At 36.0% G+C, this 21,846-nt stretch overlaps 1 protein-coding gene across 1 annotated transcript in view; it reads left to right on the forward strand.

The window, feature by feature from the left end:
- Positions 1 to 12,525: 12,525 nt before the first annotated feature.
- The window catches only part of LOC144434289 (MAM and LDL-receptor class A domain-containing protein 1-like), a 29,053-nt gene continuing 19,732 nt past the window's right edge, over positions 12,526 to 21,846 (forward strand). The window contains exons 1-2 of the mRNA XM_078122742.1: positions 12,526 to 12,672; positions 13,284 to 13,392. Coding sequence (XP_077978868.1) covers positions 12,526 to 12,672; positions 13,284 to 13,392 — 256 coding nt within the window. The remainder of the gene's footprint in view (positions 12,673 to 13,283; positions 13,393 to 21,846) is intronic.

Below are 21,846 nucleotides of genomic sequence, written 5' to 3' on the forward strand. Positions count from 1 at the left end.
TATAATTTATCAAAGATGGTATCTGATACCACGTACCTGCATAATTAAATAGAGGCACAAACATACACATAATCATGGATCATATGCAATCAAGCATCGTATATGCATGCAAACACATATGCACCATACATACGCACGCACACACTCACACAAGCGTAAGTTTGGACGTACCTACCTACATACATGCATATATATGTACGTGGTGATGATGATGGTGGTGGTGGTGGTGGTGGTGGTGGTGGTGGTGGTAAGTGTGGCGTATATACTAGTATGTGATGATAGCAAGACGAAAATGATATGGCCGTCAATGACGTCGATCATGAAGATCGATAAAAATATGACAATGTGACGATAGTGACGATGACAAAACATGATATATAAATATTACAATATCACAAAGTGATTATTATCATCATGTACATGTTATGATAAGAATCACATCGCGATGTGTATTTTGTATCCTCTTTTCCCTGAAAAAATGGCCACACTGCTGTCGTTCTAGCACACAGAAGGACATGAAGAAAATTATGTTGGCGGCAGCAATCACATGTTAGATGTCACCGACTGTAAGTGTAGATGTGGATGTGGATATGGCTGGGAAGTAATGCGTCTGGCTAGAATTACTTTAAAATTATACATTGTATAAATATCAAATATAGCAAACTGAAGATGACAATATCTCAACTATTGCATAATGTACATGGATATATACAGTTTCCATCACAATAGCAATTATTTCACCTCGAAATCTGATATTACTCTAATAGAAAAGTGTCCATGTATGAAAAAGTAAGAAAGATATTGATATGTTATCTTTATTGATTTCCCTGGTTATTGGCGGATGTGGAATCAAACAATGGATAATATGAGAAATAACATCCATGTCCTAGCAGTGGATCTCATTATACAGACAATGATAACCATAAACGCACTATTTTCAAGATAATTAAAAGATTCCTTAACTGGAACAATTTTATTTGTAACTTTGACTCATGCAAATGATTTCATTAAAGAATTATCAACTGTGGCATACACTGTAATTATTCTCTTAATATATGATACGCATCAAATTTGTATTTAAAAAAATTTCGTTCCAAACACAATGTAGAAAATTGATACCTGAAACATTAGTCCACTGTACACTTCAGTCTTTACCAACAGGCAATAATTTCCTACTTCGTCTTTGGAATAAAGGTTTATTTTAGCCAAGTTACACCATAGACTGGTTACACCTACATAGTTTCATCCTTAGTACATAACTTCCAAACGTACAGATAACTTTAATTCATTTACACTAACTTCGATCAACACATGTTTTTTTTAAATAAATGTATTGTATACAAAATGCATTCATTAACAACACTTAGCAACAGTTTACATATTTTGAACTAATTCTGTATCTACCCATTGTAATGATGTATGGTATATGTAAAATTATATTACTGTCCAAATTCATCGCCACTGTTAAAACCTTCCATTGGGTATATACATGCCTTTGGAAAGAGCCTTCCCGGCCCCTTTAGTAGCCCCCCCCCCCCCTCCATTCATTTGTTTTTGTTTGTGAACATTTTCAGTCATTTTGGGTATACGAGAAAATTCACAATGTTTACTTGGGTCACTGTTTGTCATATGCTATGTATTCATTACAACCTACAAAATCTTCTCGTGACCCAACCTACAAAATCTGCTAAGAATGAGCCAACCTACAAAATCTGCTAATGAGCCAACCTACAAAATCTTCTAGTGTCCCAACCTACAAAATCTGCTAATGAGCCAACCTACAAAATCTGCTAATGAGCCAACCTGCAAAATCTTCTAGTGACCCAACCTACAAAATCTTCTAGTGACCCAACCTACAAAATCTGCTAATGAGCCAACCTACAAAATCTGCTAATGAGCCAACCTACAAAATCTGCTAATGAACCAACCTACAAAATCTGCTAGTGACCCAACCTACAAAATCTTATAGTGACCCAACCTACAAAATCTGCTAATGAGCTATTGTTTATACAGGTGCCCCCTTGAAATTACCCAAGTCGGCTGTTATGGTGATGAGGGTGTTATGTCACAGTTGTAAACAACAGATGAACAGATCATACAGATTTGTCAGACTTGTCGAACAAAATTTGAAACTATGTCAAGTAATATTTGGTAATAACGGATTTGATTCCATACCAAGTTCTGTTTTTCGATTAATTCTATGCATAATTGGGATACTAATTTTACAATACCATCCCAAAATCACACATATATTCGTTAACTCATTCACACAGCACATATATAATTTAAATAGTAAAAGAGGGACTTCGCGGCTAGTCTATCTGCTAGACCTCGGATCGTGTTCTTCCGATACAATTTACGACACACGACCGAACATCGCTATCGAGGATGGAACATCTGAGTCTGCGAACTTCGTTCGCTTATCGTATCGGAAGAAAGCCCGAACGTCTAGCAGCAAGACTACTTCGCGGCGTACAACAACTTAACTATGTTGGTATCTGCAATTTTGGCACTCTTGATCATGAGGTCACAGTTCTATCATTATTACTACATACGTTTGTAATAATGTTTATTTTATGTCACTAACCGATTTCAATATTCATTATTTCGACAAGAGCTGGTTATTTAAATAGATTAAAGGTTAACTTCACCTTGTAACTTTAAACCAATTATAGAGAAGATACCATGGCATTGACTAAGAATAAAAATGTGTGATGGAAACTGATTTTAAGTTAAGTAAGAGTTTCAGTCAGAAATGGCCAGCCAGGCTGAAAGTACATTGAGCCTTGGACTCAAACTATAGTTTTGGATGGTACAAATGAGCTGATGAGCCCCGGGGCCGAACCTTTGTGTGATTTGCGCCACCCCCTTTAAATTTGTTCAAACATTAGCGAATGCCGAAGTAAATCATTAATATAAAAAAATACTGAAGGTAGCACGTGTTGTTTTTTTATCTGAGAGGTTGGTGAGAAACTGTTTGTGCGAAGAATGAGAAAGTTTAAGAGGAAAGATACTGACAACCTCTTCAAGAGGTATGTAAAGTTATCGTTTCCTCAGGAGTTTTCGAAATATTTCCCCAAATAGAAATTTGGATAAATTGTTTATTTACATACCTACCCTATCCCATCCCATCCCATCCCATCTCATCAATCCTATCTTACCTTATCCTATCCTACCCCATCCTATACTATCCTATCCTATCCCATCACGTTCCATCCCATCCCATCACATCACATCCCGTCCCATCACATCACATCCTGTCACGTCTCATGCCCATCCCATATCATCCCATCCCATCCTATCCTATCCCATTGCATCCTATCCCATCCCATTGCATCCTATCCTATCCTATCCCATCCTATTTTATCTATCTATATAGTTTTATGGTACATTGCAATACATGTACTTCTTAGGGAATTGCGTATAGTTTGATTACACAACTTCATTTCAATTATTGTTTCATGCTGACAATTCAGTAAACTCAAAGACGATCGATTTGTGGTTTCATTTAACCTGTCGATGTGTACATGTTTGTTATCGATAATACCATAGTCGTACCAAGGTTAAACCCTCAAATTCAAATACTTTATTCTGATAATACAATCTTCACAAAAAAATACTAACGAAAGTATCGGCCTTTCATTTCGCAATTGTTTTCTAAATATAACTTTTAACCACCGTGACCGGAGGGGCAACATTTGCCTGGTCGGACAGACAGAATAATTACATTGTACCAGTTAGATTAATTAATTTACAACCACTGACCCATTTTTACATCAGCAAATAACTACAGAAGTATTATCACGTGAAGTTTATCACTAAATTGGCCGTCTATCTGGAACTGAGCTTTGATCTAAGTTGAGTACACTGATATCAATAATTCCTATTCAAATTGCCATCGTTGGACACCATACGAGTGGGATCAATTTCTACTGTCCTCGGGAAGACTACAAAAGACTGTTCGGTAATTGTTCATCGATACTCCAACGGGCAATGTAGATTTTACATCAGGAAGTCGTAACTAGATTTTAACTTTTTATTCTTGGAGTGATACATTTATCAGGCATCTTTTTTGTTCGGAGACGAAGCAGTTTTTAAGTTTTGTTTTTTGAAAGGGCTTCTACCTTCCACTCCGCGGTAGAATGGAAGGGAAGCTGTACATAGCTGTCATTCTGATTATCTCAGGTAAGTTACACCATTTCATTGGTTGTTGTGCAAGTTTTACTGCCAAACCTTGTATTAGTTCACCTACTTAAGTTTGTCTTTAGTTCGTATCTAAATCAAGAAACAACTAGGAGCTGCAGTATTTTCACTGCGCAATTCCTGATTAAACTTCATGGGATATATAAACCTTGACTTTGTTTGATAGGCATAATACCCTTTGTTTCGCAGAGACAATGAAATGTCATTGTGTTTTGCAGAGACAATGAAATGTCGTTGTCACGGTTTTGCAGAGACAATGAAATGCCGTCTTTTGCAGAGACAATGAAACCTCTTTGACAACAATTATACCAGATTATGCCGTTTATAGAAAGGATAAGAAATGTATTCTCCATTTTCTTTTTATTGAAATTTAAGAGATATGATGAAGCACACGAGTCTGAATAGTTAATCAGCAATTGTTTAATGATAAACCCAATTAGCGAGGACTTTGTAGTTATATTGGTGATAAAATTGCGAAACACGATTTCATGTAAATATTTGATTTGTTGTTTAGTTTAATCTGACTTAATGCTACTTGTCGTCAAATAGGTTGCCATTGGAATTTATTTTGTCCACATTTTGACCGTACAAATTGAGTTTCACGTTTATGAAAGGCTTAATATTGTTTTACTCTTTGTGAATTTTTTCTTGATTTGCAAAATAACGTTAAAACTCTATTTAGTGGTCTGAGGTTAAAATTATCCATCAGAATGTCTGAGTTAAAACTGGATCCTTAACCCGGTTAAATTGAGTAAAGTTTTATGATTTATAATTTTTTTAAGGAGTGTAAATATTGTTATTGACCGCTTCGTAGTGGTGTTTTCATCCAATCACTGTCACGTGACCAAATTGCAGACGTGACAAGTGATTATTCTATTTGCAATGCTGTCAGTTTGCATGGATTTCAGGAAAGTTACCCACGATTCAAATTTGACTCAAATCCATGACATGTAATGTAGCAATGCGTATAAAGGTGATGTTTTTGACGCAAGATTATAGTGTCATTTTCTCCTTGAAATTCCGATTATGCATCTAATCTGATGTAAACACAGCATAAGAATACATTATTGATATTTCACAGGAGCAGTATTATTTCCCGTTCAGTCTGAGAACACGTCATTGTCGACATGTGGGGATCTGTTTTCCTGTGGCGATGGAGAGTGTGTTTTGTGGAACCAGGTGTGTGATAAAGAAACACAATGTTCAAATGGCAAAGATGAGATGTTTTGTGGTAAGTCTGATCGTTTAATTAATAAAACAGGAGCATTTACAACAACTCAATAAAAAATTTCAATATCACACATTTTCATAAAACCCAACAGATGAGATATTTGACATAGTAATTCTTTTTCTTTCACTAAAACACGACCATTTACAACTCGATAAAAATTCCAAAAGACATACATTAGGAAAGATGAGGCGTTTTGTGGTAACTTTTGTCATTTACTAACGCAAGTACTTGTAACAACTTGATAAAACAGTTGATAAAACACATAACGAATTTCACGGAGGAAAACGGGGATATTTTGTAGTAATTTTGTTTTCTATTACTAAAATACAAGCATTTATAACTCAATAAAAATTATCCAGAAACACAACGAATTTGGTCAAACACGAATGAAATACATTCTATTCTGTATAAATTGTGTGTTTTACTAAAACACGAGAATTTAGAAACAAAGCTGTCGAATCAAGTCACGTGTGGAAATTTTGTAAATATACTAGGCAACACAACCCAAGGCAACTCCTGAATATTCAATGTACATGTGTAACATACTCATGAATATGCAGTGTTCAATCATTCCATATTTATGACGCCATATAGCCATCATGAGACAACGCACGACCGCTAATAAGGGCTGCCACTGAACAATGGGTGGCCAATAATTTTCAGGTCGTATTTCTAGGCAATCGCGCGAAATGTAAGTGACGTAAATTCATAAAATTACCCTGTACATTACGATTATGAAGAAGAGCTGCATGATTATATTATTGTAACTGACAGTTATGTGTATATGTATATGTGATTTTACCATCAGTGTTAGACTGACACAAATACCACGGGACGTTGAATTTTATTTTATTTTGCTCTTCCTTTATATATCATATATTCATGTGTGTGTCTCAAAAGGTTTGTTAATTGATTCCTAAACATGGTTAATATCTAAAAACAATACAAAACTTATACTAAATTAGTTGGTTGGAAGCACAATTGAAAGAATCGCATAGACTTGAATGTACTGGTATTTTACCTGTCATAGCATTCGTAGTTCACTAGAAAAAGTGTTTTACACCGAAAAAGGCCCTAATAGGAAAACCATCTAGATCCTTTTGTCCTAGACGATATGGATACTTGAAATATTTAGTGTTCGCATGTCGACACGTATTTTTAATCGATAAAACAGGATAGTGTAATGGACTTCTGTATGAACTTTGCCTGAAACTTTGATCGTCAACAGAATACTTGATCATGAGTCAAAATCTCAAAATCATCATATGCATTTTTTGTCATTCGGATTGTTACAATATTCTCCCGCCACCTTTATCCTCACATGTAGCCACTGCGGACTATTGTCCCAGAAGAAGAATATTTCTTTTGGATAATTCTTTCTGTCATCAATACATGTTCACAAATCTTTATCATTTAAAGTTTCTTTGTCAAGTAGAAATAATCAGTCAACGTGAAGCGCATTATCAAAGTATTTCGAAAACTAGGTTCTCTCTTAAAAATTTGAAGCGTAACATTTATGTCACTTGTTTTTTTTGTCATAGTACTCACACCAAATACATTTGTGATGTAGCTATAAATTGATTTGTTTGTTTGTTTGTTTGTTTGTTTGTTTGTTTGTTTGTTTGTTTGCTTGCTTGTTAGTTAGTCAGTCGATCAGTCAGTCTGTCTGTTTGTTAGTTAGTTAATTAGTTAGATTCATAGCAATGAATAGAGAAAAAGAAGGGGAAAAGAACATTGTATTCAACTAATTGACAAGTATGTATGGAGCTTTTGCATATACATACTAGTAATACTTCACTGTACATTTTCATATGCATTCAGCCCTCATTTGTACCTAAAACCACTATAGTTAAAGGCAGTAGTACACGTGGCTATGTGCATGTCCATACAATGATGATTGCAAGCATATAAACCGATGATATTTTTCAACTAATTCAAATTGGACAAATAAAAATTGTTTACTTTTTAATTTTAATATCCCAGCTGCCAGTAATTGTGATTCAGGTCAACGAGAGTGTGATGACGGGTCTTGTGTCTTTAACTGGCAGTTCTGTGACTTCAGGGAAGACTGTCCTGACGGAAGTGACGAATCCCTTTGTGGTGAGTACTTCGGGATCTCGTAAGCGTGAATTCCACTAGCCTAGTTGTACATGCAGAGGCACATTCGAATATATGTTTTCAACTTTAATACTTCTGCAACTAAATATGACATTTTGAACGATCAAAGATCATCAAATATATAACGTAATAAGCTTATTTCATTACGTCCGTCGGATACGTAACGAGTTTCATTTTGTAAAAATGTAAACCTTCAGCCTTGAATAGGCTGAAACATGCTGATGTACGGCGACAAAACAAGCGCCAGATAGACTTTATGCAAATCACGTTCAGGTAGGGCTGGACTTTATACGCTGCTTCATGTGACAACTTATTAGAAGCAGAATATACAGAATGCATAGGGACATATCTCATGACACTACAACTATGGACAAACTCCTATTGTGAAATGGATAGATTTTAGTTTTAAGTTTAAGTTAATGGATTAAGATATTAAAATAGCCTTGACTACTGTGATAGCTCAGACCACTAACTATCGTTTTAATGGTCTGAGGTGATAGATATCACTATGAGTTCACTTGAAACATGACTGTATAGCAATTAACCAAAAGAAAATATAACCTGGCCTCTAGTATATGTGAATTATATACAAAAACAGTCTTGAAAACAATGTTTCTTTCTATCGTTTGTTTGTTTTGTTTGTTAGTTTGTTTGTTTGTTTGTTTGTTAGTTTGCTTGTTCGTATATTTTGTTTTGCCTTTAATTCGACCCTATGCCAAAATCCATAGCTCTAGAAAATGCATATTCATTTGTCAACATTATCTACGCGTCTGTTCTCGCGTAAAATCGATAAGAAAATTTTTGCCAATTCTGACCTATTTAGCTATACGTTTGCAGCATAGATTCGTACAGACGCTACCGTAGAACAGCAAACAAACGACAAACAAGGGAACTTCTTTCACCTTTAGGAAAAGCGATTTAACAAGAAAGGGTCATGTTTTGTTTGTGTAAAAACAGAATGCCAAGACCTTTACATCTCTCAATAATCTATGTTGGCAGGTACAAGTTGTGACTTTGAAGAGACCTGTCCGTGGGTTAACGATGACACAGATAATTTTGACTGGTCACTGAAAGATGGCGAACCAGAGGAAGAAACAATGCCAGACTATGATCAAACACTTGGTACAAGTGATGGTATGTAAATTGAGTGATGATTAATAAACTACGAGAATCAGACATGGAAATGTCGATATACCAAATGTAGTACTCGCTGTACAGTACCCGTATGTACTTCCCCTTATACCATCTTTTGCAACCCATATCAACATAACAGCCATTACAATCACCACCACCAGCATCACAACAGCCACTATCAAAACCTAAATTCAATACTATCCACCTTTCAAACCACGAATATCATCTGTCTCATCACAATAAACGTTTGTTTGATTCATCCTCTGAGTGATAATCTATTCATATTTCCTACCATCCACAGCCAAATAAAGATTGATATGTACGAATGTTACTCTTTTTATCAGGTAGATACATCTATGTCATAAGTAGTGGCAGATCACGGACGGCTAGGTACTTAAGTCCCACGTATTCTGTGAGTGGTCGGAACGGTTGTCAATTGGTCTTTTACTTTCACTACGAAAGTTCACGAATTGGTACACTCAACGTCTTATTTGAAATGGGTGGCGAAGAAACGACGCTATGGTCCCTGGGTATTACAGACAGAGACGGACGATGGGAAGAAACCATTCTTGATATAAGAGATTGCTCGCAAAATTTCACTGTGAGTTACTAGTAAATTATGTATTGTTATCAATAATCAACAGATGTGATACAGAATACTTGAATAAGGCATTCAATATAACTACAATTACAAATATTTTTTTTTCTGTTTTCTCTCAATTTCATTCTTGATTTTTTTTTTTTGCTTCATCATGGGTTTTTGAGAAAGTGCTATACATGCATTGCCCACTTTATAACTACGGTATATGGTGTTGCTTAAAAAACAACTTCTTGAGAAATGAGCTAGGAGATAACACAAACACATTTCACCATCATATTTAAACAGAAGGGGTATTGTCACCCCAATCAGTATATATAAAGCAGCTTACATATTTTTATTTTATAAGAATGAAACTTAGCTACCTTGCCGGAGTCAGTCAATTAGACGAGTTCATACCATTTAGCTCGTTCTGGCTGATCAAGACGTTTTATTTGGATATTAAAAAGTAACAGTGTTGCTTCTGTTGATAAGAACAACTTAGCGTAATTCTGCAAATGTATAGATAAATAATGCATTGGCTTGTATCCGGTATTATATCTACAGTGTATATTATTATCATAATTGTAACTTTAGATTTCAACACACATTAATAATTAATAAAATCTGATTTTCCGTAAGTAAGACAACAAACAAGGAATACTTCTTCATCTCTTCGTTGTTGTTACAGTGATGGTGCCCTTGTAAATAGATTTTTCTTATTTTTCATCGTTGTTATTATCATGCATAAAAATATATATGAATTTGAATATCGAAGATATAACGTTTGCAATTTTAGAGTTATTAATATTGGGAAATATTCCATTCATCCAATAGATAATATTTGAAGCCAAAATGGACACTATAACCATTGGTGGAGATTCCGGCCACATAGCCGTTGACGATATCAGCTTTATTAATTGTGAATATGACGAATTGCCGACAGAGCAATGTCCAGAGAGATCTTGTAGTAGTGGCCATTGTTACGATTACACACAGGCGTGTGACATGGCTATAGACTGTTGTATAGATCACAGTGATGAAACAGATATATGTGGTAAGACTTTCAACATTTACACCATGCATAAACCATAAATATGGAATATATATTCTGGTCGTTCTACATCACGACAACGCGCGTCTATGTCACGACAACGCGTGTTTACGTCACTGGTTCTGCTGTGTACGAAATATGACTCAAAACGTTTAAAATTGCCATTATTGTCCCCAATCTTTCTTTGATATTACTGGCGCTGGTATAATTATATGTATTATTCCCCAATATTTTTCTTCACTCAGCCGGAAAATACTAGGGTGTGGTCACTGCTCGTCTAGCGACTCGTAGCGACAAAGACCCCTAGCTCAGCAATAAATTATAACACCATTGCTCAGCAATAAATTATAACACCATGGTGTTATAATTTATTGCTGAGCTAGGGATTTCGATACAAACACCCTGTGACAAATGTCATTTATTCGAACACATAAGAATTCCCAGAGGAATTACTAAAGGTTACAAAGCACAGAGGAAAATAAGTAAAATAAAATAAATTTAACGTATACAGTAAATATTTAAAAAACTCCGATGTCACATCATATGGTGTTACAATTTCTTGCTGGGCCAGGGAGTTCGATACAATCACCCTGTGACCGATGACACAACATTATGTTACAATTTATTGCTGAGCTAGAAAAATTGATATAAAGAAACTCTGTGACCAACTACTCAGCAAAAAAGGCTTTACAACAAGTGTAATTTGTTTGTTCGTTTATTTTTGTGTTGTTTTTAATTTTTGTTGTCTTTTCCTTGTAAACCAGTACTGGATAAATATATTTTTCATTCTTTTCGCACACAAGGAATAGGTGTGGGACGATGAATAGAATACCCCTGCCAATACTGTAATTTAGTACCAATGTCTCGACTCGAAGATCAGCGAATAATTCATAACCTGAGAGGGTGATATAAATACATTATATAGAATTACAATTCGGATTTTGATTCCGCTTTGTGTTAATAATAGATGGTTTAAATTTCGTTTATATCAGACGACTATACTACATGTGACTTCGAGGAAGACTTCTGCACCTGGGAACAAGTAGACGGTGACGATTTTGATTGGGATCGACGGGACGGTGGAGGGCTCCTCAGAACACCTGGTTATGATCACACTACAGGGACTTCAGAAGGTACGATATGACACGTGGCATAGTCTGAAGCAGTGATGTCGGAGACATAGAGCTAGAGATCTATGAAATCACATAAATTTAGTGTTTGATGACGAAAATAAGATAATGGTTAAAATACATACATACATACATACATACATACATACATACATACATACATACATACATACATATGTACATACATACATACATACATACATACATACATACATGCGTGCGTGCGTGCGTGCGTGCGTGCGTGCGTGCGTACGTACGTACGTGTGTGTGTGTGTGTGTGTGTGTGTGTTTGTTTGTTTGTATAATAAAAGAAATGGTTTTATTTATGAATATAATCGATACACTATTTTGTGAACAGCATATACATGAAGACCAAAAGTAAGATATGACAGTTTCACTTCACTCAGTCAACGTTACGTCTACTTATTGCATACAGGACATTACATCTATACTGACGTGTCGGGTCTACTACCAGGTGATAGTGTTGGTTGGTTGGTTAGTCATACCATTGATGACTCATTGGCCACGGGGGGCCAACCATGCTGGGTAAGATTGGTCAATTCTGCTATGACATTTTTTGCATTGTACCCACTATGATGTTAATTACTTTCATATCTAAAATATTTTCATCATTTTACGTGTGAGGTAAGTTGACGATCGCCTATCCCAACATGCGAGTTGAGGACTCTAACCACATATAGTCATAGGACCGCAAGCAAAATGGAGAAGAGCTCTAATGTAACATTGGGGATTGGGGACCACTAATAGTACGATTTACTACTATGATGATACAATGGTTTATACTGTATTCCTCTTTTCAGACTTAGTCAAGTGTCCTTTATATGCGCGACAAAGATTTTTTTTTAATTTTGACGAATATAATATTTAAACCACTTTCCTTCAAATATTGTTTACCCCAGTTGGGTGAATGGAGACCTGATGTTCGAAGTGGTTAAAGTGGTCGGCTTGGAATCTGCAAGTTGTCGGTTCTAGCCTCGCCGTTTCTGTATCTGTATTACAACAATATATACGCACTTTTCATTTGCCCCACTACATACAGATGCAATATTTTTTCCACATGGAAGATGAAGACATTGGAACCCTAAACATTTACTATTGGACGGAGACCTACGGCGAGAAGACTTTGATGAGAACTATCAAGGCCGACTATGGAGATGTGTGGGTTAAAGACGAAATTCAATTCCAAGTCGGCAAACCCTTCCAGGTAATGACATTGCTGTTATTTGTATTTTCATTTTGAAAAACTAACCTTACAAAAATAGTTGTTAGTTTGTTAATAGCACTTTACAAAACATGAACATGAAGACATTTTTGAGTCTTCATACAAGTGGTCTTGGCTTGGAAGGTATAAATATATATGTTACTTATTCCGTGACCAGGGGAGAACTCGTAAATGTGCTGACTATTATTATGACAGTGAAGAAATTACAACCAGTACTGATTTACTACTACTACTACTACTACTACTACTACTACTACTACTACTACTACTACTACTACTACTACTACTACTACTACTACTACTACTATCACCAGTATTGTTTTTAAAAATCAGTTAAACAACATTCATCGATGGTTTGAAATGTGTCAATTCTAAATTGTGATATGAGTATAGTACTAGTGTAGTAAATCTATTGACTCCATCGATTTGTTAAAACGTCTTCGCACTAGTTCATTCAAGACCGTTCAATACTCAAGGACTAGTTTTTAAAGTGCTCCTGGAGACAATGATGATGATGGGTTGAATAAAATCTCATATTTTATATTATGCATGTATAATATTTAACCAATCAGGTTCTTCGTTATATCTCGTAGGTTGTCATAGAAGGAGTCGAAGGAGTTAACCTTGGTGCTGATTTGTCAGTTGATGACGTGTCTTTTAGTCCTGGATGCGTTTTGATTAACGATCCTCTCCCTCCGACAGGTAAGTCACGTGATCTATTAAGGTCTCTCGGATATATTCGGCAAATCTTCGGGCCATGATGATCTGCCAAGACGACAATCAATTCGACGTGGGTGAAATAACCCGTCCTAATTTTGACCATGTGTAATATGAACTAGCAGCTACTGCTTCGAAAAGTATAGTCAAAGACTTAATATTTTGTCAACAATACAATTTTATAGTAGAAAAGATAGATGCATCACAGTCAGTTGTCACGGTACTAGCAGGTGTCTCAACTGATTGAGTGACGTCATATCCAGCCGGTAGATTTGCCAATTCAGTATACCGTAGACTAATTCGAGTGTCCAATAACTGATGTAATATTTAAATGAATACTACATACTGTCTATAAAAAGTGTAACATTCCATGCAGATTCTGTATAACGTCAATTTTGAATCCACCACTGTCTTGTGCTGTTGTGGTAAAAAGATAGTTGTAGGAAGTTTGTTTTGAATTAGTATAGTTTGAGGTTAGTAACTGTATTGTTATGTACACATTCGCCAAAAGACTTCGATTCCCTACTATATCTATTGACTATGTTACATTTAATCAGCTCAATGAGTAGTCTTTCTTATTCTTTGAACGTGGTGAAGTTGGTGAGTCGGTAGAACGCTCTTATCGTAGTGATTAAACTTGGAGTTGGTGAGTTGGTAGAACACTCTGACAAAACGCTATTCCGTTTTTACAATGTAGTTTGTGCTGACTTTGGAACGGTAAATTGGAAACGAATGCGACGTTCCGATCCGTCTACAGTGGACCTTGATCACGCAATGGTTTAATTATTAAGCGTTGATGTCTCTCTCTGGACTGGCGGAATAATACTAGTATGTCTAGGTAGTTGAGTATCCCTGGTCCCTGTTCATGATGGGTCTTCTCTGTCTGATGTAGATGGCTTCCTTTACTTTGCGTTTTAACCAGTCCTGTTCTCTGGCTAGAACCTTGGTGTTATCCAGGACACATTGTGGCCGGTCTTGTTGCAGTGGTCACCAACACCGGTGATCTTATCCGTTTTTGTGTGTTCTTTGAATCGGACGCCGAGTGGGCGTTTGGACACTTCCATATATGTATGGCTACTGTACGTGCCACAGAGGTTTTTCTTTTCCTTTCGGTGTTTTGTCCTTTGGGTACATTAATAGTGTGCGCAAAGTGTTGCTAGGCTGGTGGTTCAAATTTACGCCGTGTGAGAGTGGAGTACTCTGAATAGTTGTTCAGAGAGTCCTTGAGATATGGTAATCCCAGTAGTATAAGCGGGCTGGGTGGGGAGCGTTGGAGTACATTGTATTAGACTTGCTTATATTACAGTTTGTGTTGAAATATCTGTGAGTTCGTAAAGTAACGTCGAGTATTGTCAATATTGATGACTGTACACAACATGTTACTAACTACATCTACCAGTCGATACCGGATTAATAGTTATATAGTTGCTGTGTTGATCGAATTACAGTATTTCACAATATTCCACTGTAATGGTACATGTAGTAGATTCGTAGATGAGGCCTAAGGTTACCCGACCCCACCTAGCTTTTCACTGCAGACCCTAAACTTTTTTGTACGTATTCGAGAAAAATATAATAAAATCTTAAAAATTGTGAAGTCTCACGAGAAATAGTGGATGCGGAAACTGAAAACACAAAATAAAACCGTTACTTCCAATCTGTAATGGCTGTACATCTGATAGGAAGAAATAAACACAGAGATCATTTGGAAAACAATGGAAAACATGAACTAGACACTTGCACAGAAAAAAAAATATAATAAAATTTTTAAAAAAATCTACCTACCCCACCTATTCTAAAATTGAGCGTAATTGGAATCACGCAAGTTTTATATTAGGCCTAAATTAAAAGTTTTCAACCATAAAAATTACCTTTTAAACGTACCAGGCTATACATCGCGAAATTCCCCGAAACATTGTCAAATTTGAATATTCATAAGGATGTGATGACGTAATTACGTTGCTCGAAAAGGTTGTGTCTTAAGCAATTGTGCGTCAAGTCTAAATGTCTGTTTGAAATTTTAACGGTTACTAGTAATCAAGTCGAAGTGTCTGTTTGGAGTTGTATAGTTAACTATCAATTATGCTTTTGTTCATTTAATTCCTTAATAGTGGGTTTTTTTTCAAGAATACATTTTCAACTCAAATGATCTGCAAAGCCTTATAACCAGTCAAAGGTATTAAGTGATAAACTTTGTTTTTTAAAAAGTTTATTGTGGATTAGATATGAATATCCACTGAATACTTGTTACCAAGACAGCCATACTAGCCAGTGAGACTGTGGCCTCGACCTTTGGTACAGGCTAGGACGAGTCGACCATCAATCGATCTTCTGTTCAGACACATCCAAACCTAGTTATCAGACAGATAGTACAATCTAGTCTTGTTTATTTGGTTAGAATACAGGTGGGGGCATGTCTTTATCACTCTGCATCATCTGTATCAACTACTTTGACATAACATACACCCTGGCGTGAACTCTAGGGTCGACGTCTGTGGATACAGCAAGGCCCTCACACGTGTCACTCCAGGGTTTTATACATGTATACGTAATCGTCGGTAGGGATTTTTAAAACTAGAATCGCAGCCTACTCTAATTATAAGCATTGGCATATAGACCGACTGAGCTAGAATCGTGAGCGAATTTATTTCCATGGAAACGCGTTTGTTTTTTCCATCCAATTGTACCAATGGTTGTTTTTTCTCTAGAATACGTGTACTTCGAAGTCATAAATTGCTGCAGTTGATGACATGACAATTCTACGAAATGAAAGACGATACCTGCAGTCCTAACTCAAAACACCTAGCACTCAAAGCCAATCCTGTGGGTTTTGTCTATTGCAATCATTTCCTCTAACATTTCCAATTACGTGAACTGTGCCTAGATTTGAGAATAATCATCATACAATTCAATACAAAAATATTGCAAGCCACTGATTTCTCTGAAACCAAATCAATATACCGCCACCACTCATCACAATATTCAAGGCAGTACGTGTTACTTGACCAGTACACATCTCTTTTCACATTTGATTTGTCTTCATTTAGTACTTCTAATTGTCTATATCTAGGTTGTAACCATGGCTACTAGGGGGTGGTGTTTACCTCTAGTGCAATTGGTGACACTGCCGCGATGAGCTTCCATAGATAATCCTTGGCCCCGATGTCCTCTTATCTATACAGATAGGTGTCATCATACTTTATATCTCTCAAAAACTTACAGAATTCTTTCTGATGAGTGATTATTAACTATATACGTTCTTGCTAAAAATTCGGAAAAATTGATAGATTTCGCGTGAAATCGAAAAATGATATATGAAACTTCTAAGTACAACGTTGTACGGTGAGATGTAAGTGTAGTTGTGTCTTATTTATAGTGTGTATATACAGATATTACTCTTGTCAACTTATCGAAGACTTAAAACACTGGATCATTTGCAACAGATATGTACCCCGTTTTCTTCGTTTATAACGACTATCTTAGCGTCATTCTAATAAAATTATTCAAAAACGGAGTATTTTCTCCCCTATTAAAGTAACATGATGTACTATTTACATGTAATAGTCTAGATGCTGTAAGCTCATAAGTGACGTTAGTAACGCAATGCATGTTGGAACAGGAAAGTTGATAATAGTCTACATTAGTACATATCTGATCTGATCATGTTATCATTTTCTCACATAAACTTCTGGAATGCCCTCGGCAACGTCAGATATTTAAAGAAAACAACATATATTGTTATACTATAAATCTCGTAAAAAATATGAATTCGAATCGAACGAAAGTTTTCATTATTCTTGTAGCTATATACCTTATAGGGTACTGCATCCATCGTATAAATATCCCTATAGACTTGCGTCTCTATTTATACACATACATTTTCGGCCATATTTTGATAAAGGCGCTGTTTTATCGGACATATATTCATCCCATCCATCGATGGCCAAATGAGATATGTATGAATCAAATGTATTTCCTATTTAGTTTATTGAATATATACAATATTTCAATTCAACCATTGACTCAGACAGAGCTGTAGAAAAAAGGTTGGTCCAGAACAAAAGACCGATCCTATAATCAATATGGATTCACTGATATGATAACATTAATGCTTCGACGTGGAACTGAATTCCTGGCCTTGAATAGTCAGTCGAATATGTTGATATGTCACGTTGTGAGTGACGATTGGTTGCCTGGTTGGTCAAAATCTGATATAATTATATTATCTATATGACATGTGTCAATCAATCAAGTAGAGATTATGTGTTCCTTTGTCTGATTGTTCATTTATTTGTTTTCTAGATAAATATGTGATTCCAATCCATTGCATTTAATTTTCTCTTCCAATCCCATCCTTTTACTGACTGAAGTTTGCAAAATTGAGTCTCATTTTCTGGGTACTTATTTATGTTCATAAATGAGCCTGTCAGTATTGGCAATTCATTGATTGATGGCTAATTGACACGACGCATGCGTAATTTATTGATTTATACAACCATAACATCGCTTTGAGTAATTGGACGTACACCTGGTTATGTACTAGCCATTTCGAAGACGTTCATTTTACTCATCAATCAATGTCAAAAACACTGTCCACCATAAATTAGCTATACTAATCTTGAGTTAGAAAATAAACAATTACAACAGAGAGTTACCTCCCAAGATCTATCCTTATATCTATGTTTTGATCAGAAATCATAATCATAGATATACATCCATTCTGATATTAATCATAATTTTGATGAGAGTCGTTGTTTCAGCTGATAGTTTATTTTCTTATTCAACTAGTTTACATAAATTTACGCGATGCCATTGAGTGCGAAATCAATCTCTTCGATTTCCAAAGATGATGTTTCTTTTTAATTAGTTGATAAATTAGTAACATTCAAATTGCAATGGCTATCATTATTTTTTAAAATGACAACATGAATAAAATACGCAGGTCTAGCACTGGTTACACGTTGTTGTGAATTTTGATGGCTCTGGTTCACAATTAATCATTGTCATCTACTAGACTAGTAAGTATACACATACTTATCAAATAAAACACAGATAGAGGAGATAACAAAAAATTCATACATACGTGTATTATGACAATTCATATGACAGCATGCACTGTATATATAATATTCAGTTTGAAACTCTGTAATGTGTAATTATCTCTTGAAACACATGTTCAAGTTTATTGCGAACTCTGACCCCTATACCCGTCACCTGTATTTTCAAAATTAAAGTTAGAAAAATATGTATCAATTCTATGAGTCATTTTAAAATTGGAAAAAAATCTAAATAATGACATGAATTTGAAGCAACTCGACACGATTTTATTGACGTATATGATATCGATCTCTATCTAGGCCAGGACATCATCACCTTATCCTGTCGACGCATCGGGACAACATCGGTTCACCGTGTAGTCTCGTCACCTTATCATATGCTTCGTTATTATTATTCATACCTTTAAGAGGTTAAAAGGACGTGTGCCGTCAAAGCGATACACGGTATAGATTTACAGCGTTGTATAAAATGGTCTGTTAAATGCTACTGTGACTTTGAACTTCAAATATTGAATAATAATATTTGTAGCAATCGTAAATTAGGACGTTTAAGTGAACATCGGATAACATACCAGGTCAAAAAACATTAACAAAGCCTTGGATATTGGACTCATTCCATGCCAAAAAACATTGACAGGTGCACCTCGATATGGAGGGTAAACTTGCCATCTATTTCTGGCTGATGATAATTGGTGAGTTTTCAGAAGTTATATCTATTTAAATCTGTTACTTTTCACTGTTACTAGTTCTTCACATGATCATTCATGTGACGTGTTGTTACCCAAGTCATGAGTGCATCCACACTCATACCATGCAGGATTCAAAGTGTAGGAAAAGAAGGGCAACTTTATTAGGAAACAAGTAATTCTACGTATAATATGACCTGCCTCTTCCTTTATATTTATCTGAACCTTTATTTAATGTTTACTTATTACAATTCATTGTTACCTATAAGTAAGACATGGATGGTTTCCCATGGAAACGCGATGCTCCGACTTGTTTGTTCCTCTTTGTGATAATATGATAGTCGGCCATCTTGGAACTGTGCAGGTAGAAGATGAGCAATTATTTACAGAAACATCACCTATATAAAAAAGCATCGCACTGAACTTTTTTTGAGAAAATGGAACATTTGGACGCTATATTCTCACAAAAAAGTGAAAACGAAGTAATGCAGCTTTTAATCTAGGGTTCACCTAACATACATCAATGATAGCCATTGTTTCTGTGTATAGCTGGAGAGCTATCGCAGCTGTCAGCTCAAAGTCTATGGAACAATAATTCATACATACATATATATTAGGTATTGGATCTAGAAAGTACAGTATGTTTATCAGATCGCTCCGTGTGTTGGCTTCCCAGGAATCAACAACATACTGCATGTATGGATCTGTCAGAGTCCCTAATTATAGTATCTGAGATAGCTGAAGCCAAAGTAATTTTGAGTCTGCAAAACTTTTATTCTTCTTAAACGTGGCATTGTTTGCTTGCTTGCAGAGTTTTATTGTAAGGAGTGCAGCACACCCAGTACATACCTTTCATGTACTAATTAAAGTTCCATTATGGCTGTCTCGTGTATAAGTCCCTTTGTAAACCAGGGTAGTTACTAAAAGATGCAGATCTAGTCTCAACTTAAATTGCCGTTTGCATTTACATTGATTTGTTTTATTCACCATTAATACAATTTAAAAAAACAAAACATTTCAAATAAGGAACATAGAGGACATGCCAGACTGTGCGTATCATACACATTTTATGTTCCCCAAGAACCATTTGAATAGACAAGACACAGGCTTCAAACAGACCTCCCATTACAAATATAAATGAACAATACAATCCGACCCCAACTGATACACACACTCATAACGTCCCTGGAACCATTTCGTGTAGGGTCTTACGTTGAGCTAGCTGGGCATCGGTGATGGACATGACATGACATTTTATTTTATTCGTCAGTTTCTTGGACGTCCATGAATTGAAAATTTCAAGTTCATTAGAAATGACATAGCAAATATACTCTACATTTTGTGTAACGAACAGAAGTTTCGGTTCCATCTTTCCTCCCACCTCACATGCCCCCACCCCGTCAACGTTGTTCCAAATTTGCGTGCGCCCTCAAACGACTAGGTACTTGACGTTGTAAGAACACCCACAATCCACCTCACCAGGCTGTCTGGCACCTTTTCATTGTGTACCACCGTTTGTAACTTTTTGTCGTCTGCTTGGTTTCCTGTCAACAACGTAAACAAGTAGTTTGTGTTGACGTCCCCGGGGTTGACGTACACAGCTTGCAGAGATGGAGGTTTGTAGAGTCTGCAGCATTTTCAAATATCAACCCAGCGTACGGACTGAGAACACTTTTATTTGGTGTAATTAAGTTTCACTAGACTCGATTCGAGTGAAATGTATGTTACAGACCATGTACATGTGTAGAAGCATGGAAGTGTACTTCCATGGTGGAAGTATCAATTGCTGTGTGCATATGGAGGGGACGCAAATGTTGAGTGTCACATACAAGTACATTGTTCCTTGTGTGTGTAACTTGTCTGTGCGTGTGAACTGCCGGAGTGTTTGTTTTTGTCGCTGAACAGTGTAAACATAGGAAGCGGAAATACAAGCTCAACACCTTCGGACGCATGTCAAGTTCTTTTCGATGTTTCAAGCACAACATCATGTAGTGCGGACACAAAACAAGTTATTATTGTGCAATTGTTTCTGGATTGATGTAGGATTTAGGAAGTGTGCAGAATATGCCGCTCACTGACAGAAAAATCGGGAATTCATTTGTTTATGTTCAAAGCCCAGATCACCAACTGTTTGGTGGTTTGAGTTCAAAGGTAGGCATGGAAATATGCGCTGCTAGATCTTCGACACGTCTTTTTGAGACACACGGAGACGTGTCTAGGCTCTCGATCTCGGAACACATATTGCCTGCAGAGCTACATAGTTCAAATAGGAACAAAGGGACAACAGTACTCCGTCTTTAACATGGAGGTAATCTTTCTACTTTAACCTCTATGACTGCAGCAAAGTTTGCATAGACGAGTGATGCATTCAATTTCCGGAGTCAGAATCGAGTTCTGTCTGCCATGTAGCCTAGCCCTACTTGTAGTTGTACAACAATGTAATATATTTTTATGCATATGTGCTTAAACCAGTCAGCTGAATGTAAAAATAAGTCTAAAAATAATGCTCGAATTGAATTTTTTGATGAAATATCCATATAAAATGAATTTCAGAAACCATTACTAGATAAAAATTAACAGATATTGAGCTATGTAATACGTTCAATAGTACTATTGCCAAAAACCTGGAGAAGTTTGTTCACAAAATACTTAATGAAAACAAACTATAAAAAAGTTGCATTTAAAAATTGTATTCC

This window comes from Glandiceps talaboti, chromosome 4 (assembly GCF_964340395.1).
Source record: "Glandiceps talaboti chromosome 4, keGlaTala1.1, whole genome shotgun sequence".
Taxonomy (NCBI): Eukaryota; Metazoa; Hemichordata; class Enteropneusta; family Spengelidae; genus Glandiceps; species Glandiceps talaboti.